The sequence below is a fragment of the Varroa destructor genome, unplaced genomic scaffold (assembly GCF_002443255.2).
Source record: "Varroa destructor unplaced genomic scaffold, Vdes_3.0 BEIS01000002.1, whole genome shotgun sequence".
NCBI lineage: Eukaryota > Metazoa > Arthropoda > Arachnida > Mesostigmata > Varroidae > Varroa > Varroa destructor.
Window position 1 is genome coordinate 41,013,286 of NW_019211455.1, and position 9,557 is coordinate 41,022,842.

The following is a 9,557-nucleotide window of genomic DNA, read 5'->3' on the forward strand; positions in this document are numbered from 1 at the left end:
AAATGGCAAAAAACGGCGCTGATTACAAACCGAGGCACAGATTTCGTGAGTGGATAAAAAAAATTAGTGGCTACTAAGAAACGAGCGTGGTGTTAGAATTGTTGTTACTGTTGCCGTGAGTCAGCAACATGTGCAAGCTGTCCATTGATCGTCCGACAGCGATTTTTTCTTTTCTTTTGTTTTTTAATTCTTTTAAAACTCGCCATAGGCGTAGTATTCTTTATGGCGAAGGTAAGCCTGTCGCTAGCGGACATCAGTTGCAAACGATTTCATCGTAATCGATGGTGACCATAACACTGCATCCGTGACCGACGTTTACGGCATGCTTCAGGAAGTTCACCAATACACGTTTTGTACGGCCGCACGCTTCGTGACTAGCTTCGTCGAGTACACTTCACGACGCCAATGACGATGAAGAATTGTCAAAGTCAAAAATGACAATAGTCTTCCTTTTTTGGGTGTAAGTGTTTGACCGCCGAAACAGTCGGTAAGGGTTTGTTTACATTTGTAGCCATATCGAGCATTTTTTTTTCTCACTTACACCAACAGTAGTCTATATCGAGTGACAGTTTGTGTCTATTTGTATCGTTAGTACAAGCATTTCGCGAAAAGTTCACCATAGCCATTTCCTGACAGGTACCACCAGGGCTGGTAACATCATCATTACCAACGTACATACCAAAATAACAATAAAATATGCTTTACAAGCAGAAGAGAGCTGAAAATAAATGCATACGCAACACTCCAAGAAAGGACAGAAAACCTGCTGCTAAGCATTGCACAAAGTAAGCAATAAATGCCCCGTTTGTTCCAATAATCCTCTTTCAGGGAATCAGGTTCACTGGTGAGCGGAAGCCGGCCGTTTTTGACCACCTCTGCCAGCCAGAATGCCATATGGTGCGTCTTCGTCGAGGGCGCAGTCCAGTAAAAATAGGAAGTTACATTAGGAACGGGGCAGTTGTGATTAGTCCGTTTGCTGGACAGCGGGGAATATGACAACGGTAGCACAAGCCGGTGCCTTTGATGGGTAGTTAGCGATTACTAGATGAAATGGTGACGATCATTTAAAAAAAATCACTACTTCCGTACTGCTATTATCTATCTACACTGGCAACATAATATTGCGTCACGCATCGTTTGCAAGACATTGAACGATAGGTCTCACAGTTAGAAAGTGAGAGGTAGACGTACGATACATACGACATCCTCACAGCTACCGAGTTGAGTATGTCTCTGTAGGTTATCTTTAATAGGTCTGTATATCAGGGCCTTAATATGATTCGCCCTGTACAAAAAAAAACCTCAAAAATCGATGTATTTACTAGAAAAAAAAACAATCGAATCATTTAAAGATACAACCGGACCCCATGTCGGCTCCATTTATAAATCCGATTACCAAATGCAAGCTAAATTACTTTAACCGCTATTAGGTTCTTTTAATAGGACTTTAGCAAAGTGTTTATCTTCAAATTTTAGAAATATCTGAAATTATCTAAATTTAAGGAGCGTCATGTTCGAAACAATGCTTAATCGCGGTCTCCAGCCCAGTTGGGTTTATTGCATGTTAGGAGTCTGAAGTAGTTACTGTTCAATGGCTATATTGGTTGTAAAGCTCTAAACATTGACTTAATTCTAGGTCACGATTTCGAACAGCTTCTATACCGCCATAACGAATGGCCATCGCTTGCTATTGGCCTGGAACTAATACGCTGTACTGAAGACTCTGCTATCAATAGGAGCATCCAGCGAATTTTTCCGAGGTTGCAAATGCTCCGTTTTTAAACTGGTATTTTTCTAGGTTCAATTTTGGAACAAGCATATCTAATAATCAATAGAAGTCTTTGAGGATAGATTTCTCATCAAATTGCTCATTATACGATCAGCTCGGCAGACATTAAGCTTGGCAAACCTGTCACAACTGCACTTCTACCAGACAAGTTGAAGCATGCGAAATTTTTACGAGTAACTTCAACTGATGACGCATACCGATACTGTTTTCGACCAACTTCAATCTCCATATACGCAAATCTATCTGCGCTAACGAAGTACGATCATTCGTTCTTAAGATCCAGGCAACTTTTCCCGCGCCATCTATCGGCTCCAACAGATATAAGCAAGAGCCGTGACGTGATACTAGAAATTCTAGTGACGGCATTACTCGAGACTGAAAAAAAATACAAATCCGAATATTGTTATTAAAAAAAGATTCGTCGTGTCCTTACTTTATTCATTAAAGGCCATACTGCCACAGCACATGACGGAATGAGCCCAATCTATACGCAATCCGCACATTTTTCCGCTCTAAGCCTACTAACGTCGACACGTCTGAAAACTTAACGTACCACTATTTTTAATTCTCTCACTCTTTCTCGAAGTAAACCACCTAAGCTAACTCCCTTCGGAGGCAAATTGGCTATGCAAAGAAAAAAAGTACTAGACTAGATTACAGTGCATGTACTTATCAATTGGCGGTGTCACTGATCAGGGTATACAACAAGGCCACATAAAAGGCCTCTCACTTTTGAGACGTGGCTGGGGAATAGGGGATTTTTCTTTTGAGCAGAATGGGCAACAGATAATTTCAGCGTATCACAGTGGCATAAACTAGCGAAGAACTAAATAACATTGACAGATTTATTTAAGCATTCCGTTACAAAGGTCGCCTGAGTTCCCAGCTATTACCGCAATTGAATATTTAATCCCAATCTCCTGACGCTTGCTCAGAATATTACGTCGCTGACAATGACTTACAATTACGATCTACTACGGAAATTATGCAGACGTCCGTGAGATCTTCGGTTTTTTCCAGCTACACGATATAGTTTGGCGCTGTCAACTCAACGATATGATAACTAGATATCGCCAGAAATACTGGAGATATATTATATTAGAGACATATTAAATATAGAGATAAATCTAATGAGAGTAACATTAAAAAAAAAACAGAAGTTCTAATTTTGTCGGCAGATCTGACAAGGAAGTGGCGTGAGCTGTTGGAACAACAACTCAGATGATTTTTGTGTGCAAAGACAACGTTGTATCTTTTCTGAATTGATTATACGTCTCTGGGGTCAGCTACGCTAAAACAATTTAACAAAAATAATTCTTGGGCATCGGCGTTATCTCTCAACTTAACTGGCCAAACATGTTTACATGTGAAGAAAAGCTTATCCAGTTAGAATCTACAATCTGATTACTAGCTTGTGTCATAGTAGTGGTTTCTCAATATTTTAATAATAAATAAAGATATTTCTTCTTATTATTATTGTTGTTGTTATTATTCCTATGAGATGTTCGAACAGAAATTAGTAGGCTTTGCAAGATAATGGAAGCATCTTACGTTATTTTATCAAATTTCTCTTCATATACGCAGACATTTTCCAGGTCACTTCTGAGGTCGATTCGTAAATACCGTATATAAGCTTCTTTGTAATTGATCCTAGCCCTCAGAGGGCGTAATAGTCGTCTGAGTCACATGTCACGAGTGAGTAAAACGGAACTGAAATATTCTTTACCATTTTTTTTTTGCCAATAAATTACACCGCACCGTATGTTTTCACGGACCGAAGTAAAGGTAAATTATGTGCTAAACCAGGTCACCAGCTAAAAGTATCAGCTATGACGTACTGGCACCAAGAACAAGTTGTGCGACAAAAACCAAACATCACACTCGCCGTTGTTTCTTCTCAAAGCCTACTTAAGGCACTAGCAGGCCTCACGCACCTGTATTTGACAGCTGCGAACCGTTAGAGGAGCGACGATAGGCCTTTTTCAACGACACAAGCGAATATACCTGTTTATATATATATAATATACCGAATATACCTGTAAGCCACCCCGGACTCACAAACGCCCGAATGTCGCACAATTCAACAGCTCGGGATCATCATGCCAGCCAACTAGGGACCGTGAAATACCTAGGTGGCTGGACTTCAGCGATATGATGTGATGCGACCTACGATAGCTGTGTGTAAGCGTGGACTCATTTAAAGGCAGTAAGCTGCTGGACATTGCCTTCGTCAGTTAAAGGAGCTCTACAGCTACCTCGAAGGTTGCGCCAACGGTATTTCAGCTGACAGGTCTTAATTCGGTACCTGATAACCTCGCCGACGTCTTATACTGTTTCACGGGCTTAGACTATATAAACGATATAAATCTAAAGATGCAGTTCAAGGTGCGATTTGGCTTCTGCATTTACCTTTAACGGACTCCGTTCTATCGAAATCATGCAAACAGAGGGAAGCGTGTAATGATAGTTGAATCTAGTAACATAATCATGTGTATGCCAATTAGTGGAGAATAGGAAATGGGGCTAGTTCGCTTAGTCCTTATCTTGTTCCAAAAAATAACTTGGTCTTGTATTGAAAGCTGTTTAGCGCATATAGCGTTGTCTATAGGTCATTGCCAAACGCGGAGATGCAAGATGTACGAAGGAATGACCTAAGCGTATTTACGGCTGACCTTCTGAAAAACGGATTCCCGTAAAGATCTCCTTGAAAATGTACAAATGTTCTTAGTTTCGACTGAGACCCATCTTCGACTGAGACGCATTTAATACGCTCTGTATCAACTATGAACAGTGGCGGCTGAAACGCTTTGGCTCTCTCCAAATGATGAACACGGGAGAGGCTGCACTGCTCATAACATAGACGTATCTACGCCGCCGTTACCCCTCAGTCCTTCGTCCGGTCAACAGCTAATCGGTGGGCGACGTCTAATAAACCTGTAGCCTTTGAAGTCCATCGTTAGTATCAATAACAATCGAAGTGCACTATCATTTATGTATTAAATTGTGTATAGGCAGGCTAGTGCTTCATAGACCATCGCTTGAGCCATAGGCGGGCGGTTGCGTGTTGTTCTACTTAGGAACCCTATCAATTCTGCCATTGAGCGTTTCGTCATGGCGAAACCTGGCGATGGTAATTAGCTTAAAAACTTGAACTTAGCTACGACTAGAATGACGCTGGTTACTAACGAAACGCTGACGAAAGTTGTGTAAAAAAATTCGAAATGATGATCGAATAGGACTTCAATCATATAGGCTCCTGGTGGCTACGATGCGTTAGAAGTTCGCCTGACGAGTGGAAGATAACATCACGACATTACGATACCGATTGTTATGAAATTGCAGTCCTAATTAGAAGTTTTTTCATTTGTAGTCATTTTCTAAATCGGTCATCCATCGCGCACACAGGTATCGTGTAGATACTGGGTACAGCAGGCCCATGGTGGGATATAAGGAAAACAGGCCACGAAAAACGATGCCAAAGTGAAACACGCCGTTGTCCTGGTAGAAATCAATTGTTATTATGTTTGATTTAATTAACAATTGTACAATGAGAAATCGTATCACGGATAAATTTCATTTGACACGTAAATAATTAAATTTCTTACTGATAAATATTATAACCGCTATTGTAGTTACTGCAACGTGCGATGACTCCATACATAACATATGTTCGATATTTTCCTAATTTTATTTCCTTAATTTATGTTTATTTCCTGATCAATGACTTGCGAGGGCAAGTTTGTCGTCGGAAAGATTCGCCTCTATCCCGTATCAGACGCTCAACGTATCAAACACAGGCTTACGACGACGGATAGGCCGCCAAAGTCATCTCAGTTACACCACGATACGTCGTTTTCCAGCTTCACGCAGTTTTCAGTACAGTTGAGCTGGAAATCCACGGCAGGAAAAGAAGCGCGCGGATTTAAGTTCGTGGTTACCATTTGAAAATATATTTCATTTATTTCGATCAGGCCGTTAGTAATTAAAGCTATGAGTGAGCGTACATGTTACAGGTTATCAATAAAGGTCACAAGTCCAAAGGACAAAAGTCAGATTGGTACTTTTTGGGCAATAAAATTAATAGATTTGACTGATGTTGCTTGCCACGTGTAAAGCAGTAAATCGTTCTCGATTTTTTCTGATAACGAATTGATGATTGAGGAATGATCACTGGCTTTCTCACGATGTCGAAAATGCGCCTGTGTATTTGGAAAAATATTTGCCCAAGCTTCATGCTTCAAATGTGGTGTCTCGTAAAGGGACATCATGCCAGCATGCTTCTCCCAGAACGGCAAACATGCCATTAAAGAAAATGTAATGGAAGTTTTGTTTATTTATATATAATCTTAGAAACAAAGCCTAAGAACACGACAATTTGCGTGCTATATATATATATATATATATATATATATATATATATTCGTCAGATGTAAATCTTAATTCAAGCGCTTACCAGTATTAACAAAGGGCTTACTAAATACTGCTGGTTTTGCAGCGGCGAGCCTGATTAATGCAAGTACAGGGATATCTATAATAAACGATTTATTTAAACTTTCCCGCTAAGTAAAAGAAGCGATGTGTCATAATCCATCAATTGTTTGGAGTACTCCCGATCGAGAGTACTCCCGTTACGCATGTCCTCGGGCGCTTGGCACTTCTCCCACTATGGAACGAGGAGTGTCTATGCCCTGTTTCAAACCTAGACTATCTCACACGACCTTAATTAGCAGGCAAAGACGGGAACATTAGCTGATATTAGCTTAGGAGTCCCTAAGTTAAATCATAGTTCCTAAAACCTATCAGTATTGATTGGGTCTACGCTACTCACCTAAAAGCTATACCTCAGTCCCGGTAATGGGTGTAGTTTTCGCGAGACTGATCTCACAAGCCAATTTAGCGTGAGTCGCGTATACGATCCTACATATCTCCTTCCAGCGTCATATATTTAAATCAAAGCGGCTCAACAGGGAATATCGAATAAATCCAACAAAATTTTATATATATATATATATACATAAAAAAAAAATGCCTCCACGGTGTGAAGTTGAGGTCGGCTGCAAGCTTTCACGTGGGTCGTGAAGAAAGGCAGGAAACAGGAAAAAAGTCCATTGGTGGACGAGGTAAAGATCTCACAAAAAACGATAACAAATTCAATAAACAAACGTCTGGTAGAAGTTGAGACCGCGCACCTTACCGCTCCTGAAATAGTTACACCAAAAAGACTTCAGAATACTCAAGTTATGGGGCGAGAGCCAGCCAATCATGGTAAAAGGAGTTTGAATAATTAAAGTTTAGTGGACAAGATCTGACCCGATTACCATAGGAACTTCTTATTATACCTTAAAATAGTGAGATTTACTCTCACAGTATATTTAACCCAATCAAAGTTAGGACAGCACCATAAAGCCACATTTTTTTTCGTTGAATTTGTTCAATACTCTCCATTTAGGTTAGTTCAAGGCTAGATAGAGGATCTGGTACATGACACACGAGTTGACATCTATTATAACTTCAACACATGTTCATCTCAATCCGCGAAAACATTCGACTGCGACAACCGATAAGAAGAATGTGCCAAAGTCTCCAGTCTGATCCAAGCATATTTATTAACAGCTTATTTAATACCTCCGTGTTATCAGCTACTACTGCATTACACGCACGTACTCACTGAGCAATATATGTAGAATATATTTATCGCTTCACTCCAGCTATTTACAGTTTATCTAATGTGTTTTTTTACGTGTGTTCATAGTGCGTCTTGTGCTTCTGCAATCATTTGCTGTATCTCAAGAGGAACGAAGTTGCTTTTCGAAGGAAACGTCATCGCTACTTATGCTATAGCATGCATAAGAAAGGGTCCTTTTTTCGCGGTAAACATCAGCGTCAATCCATCGCGGGCCAAATGACGCCAGTGGAGACCAACCAATAAGATTATATGGAACACATAGCGGCTTATGAAGTAACACCGACGAGGTATGTATGTGTAACGGCGTGGACTGTCAAAAAAGTCCCGCGCAAAAGGAAACGGATGTTGCACAGGCCAGATACGAGATTGTCATGAAGTTGATTTTGATCTCTTATCGAGTATTGACGCTAGCATTTCTAACTCAGCAACGAGCGTCTCGAACCTGAAACAAAACGAGGCCTGTTACGGTACAAGTTTCGTCCGTTCCATACAACATACCCAATGACTCCTATTGCGCATTCGTGCTGTCAATGTTAACGGTAGAGTTTAGGTCATCTACCCTATTTTTTTCCAGCCTAAAGCTTAGCGGTCGTAAGTAAATCTATGGCATGATAATACCTGTTCGATAATTTGTTCTAAAGATACGTACTCGTTCCAGTATAGTATAGTATAGTATAGTATAGTATAGTATAGTATAGTATAGTATAGTATACCTTGCTATTAAGATCGATGTCACCTTCAAACGCAAAATTCTTTCCTCCTGCAATGTTTCAGCCGGCTAACATGAGCATAACAAAACAGACGTGTCTACCAATACGATGACCTAATGCTATACATGGTTTTTGCTTGCGGTTTCAACTGATCATTAATTTTCAAACGATGTCTAATTATCCTTGTCTTACCGGTAGGCAACTCGAATATCTGGTACATTGGTCTTTCGAACATCGTTGCCTTCGACACCTTCCTTCTCATAGCCAGAACCAAGCCAATTCTTCTTCACCGAAACCGGAAAACCGCTCATCAGCACGCTGTTTCGCGCCAGCTCGCACATGTCCACACCGTTTAATTTCCAAACCTGTTTAATTTCAATTTGCTCACTACAGTATTCGGCAACAGTTTCGTTTTAGCTAATCTCCTCCTCAACTTCATTGAAGTTGAGGAGGAGATTAGGAGAAGACGGTCAAACTAGCCCAGGACTTGACTGCTCTGTAGGTTCGTTCGCTTCGTGCGTTTACCAACGTGCCGCTAACTTCTACATGGATTAACTTATTCTATAAACCCGTTTTCAATTGGCGGAAGTATAGTTGCTTGATCGTACCAAATCGTCTATAGTGCGTAGCTAACTGCCATAATATGTAAGTTTTAGTTGAACTGGCTCCATCGTACATACTTGTGCAGCAATAGAGTATTCCTCCATGAGTGGTTCCCGGGTGAAGTGGAACTGAAGTGGATCATCCGTCGATAGCGAAACACATAATCCACGACTCAAGTATTCGATAAGGGGATTTCGATGATAATTTAAAAAGAGTGAATTGTTCGATAACGGAGACATGGCGATACCTATCTGCGCCAAATAGAATAGATACTGTAGCACAGGCACCTGTAATATGCAGGACGACAAACATTTCGTCATTATGGGCTGGCTGGCTGGCTGGCTGGCTGCGCTCCCTACTAAGTGGTACAGCCACCATTGCTATGCACCAGATCATTCAGCAAAACCAAGAGATTATTTACTGTCTAATATAATCACAGCTATGTATAGTTCACTGTAAGCGCTCCTCGTAAGAAGATGTTTCACCTTTCGAAGAAGTAAGCCATGGTTAATGCTTTCTGTGAGCAGGAAGCCTGCAACGAGGTGTTGTATAGGCCCAGCTTCGCCACAGTGAGGGCGCAATGTGAAAATGTTTAGCCCGCGAGATTTTCGAAACTGGTTCAGAACGGTCAGATTCGCGTACAAATAGTACATGTAGTAAACATAGGGCGGATTGTCATCGCCGGTCCACAACGACGGCACCGGTACCTGTGGCGCTCATTCAAACATTGTATTATAAATAGGTACATCATTTGCGTGAAATATATATA

At 40.8% G+C, this 9,557-nt stretch overlaps 1 protein-coding gene across 8 annotated transcripts in view; it reads right to left on the minus strand.

Moving 5' to 3' along the window:
- Positions 1–1,513: 1,513 nt before the first annotated feature.
- LOC111243908 (AMP deaminase 2-like) overlaps positions 1,514–9,557 on the minus strand; it is a 14,702-nt gene continuing 6,658 nt past the window's right edge. For 4 of the 8 annotated variants that reach the window (XM_022790234.2, XM_022790238.2, XM_086980029.1 and 1 more), the window contains 4 exons: positions 9,274–9,495; positions 8,866–9,075; positions 8,378–8,550; positions 7,372–7,917 (listed from right to left, as the gene is read on the minus strand). In XM_022790234.2, the coding sequence (XP_022645969.1) occupies positions 7,845–7,917; positions 8,378–8,550; positions 8,866–9,075; positions 9,274–9,495 (678 nt within the window). In that variant the 3' untranslated portion in view covers positions 7,372–7,844. Of the gene's footprint in view, positions 2,165–5,214; positions 5,677–6,762; positions 6,989–7,371; positions 7,918–8,188; positions 8,236–8,377; positions 8,551–8,865; positions 9,076–9,273; positions 9,496–9,557 lie in introns of those variants that run through there. The other 4 variants (XM_022790237.2, XM_086980031.1, XM_022790236.2 and 1 more) reach the window with 4 other exon arrangements.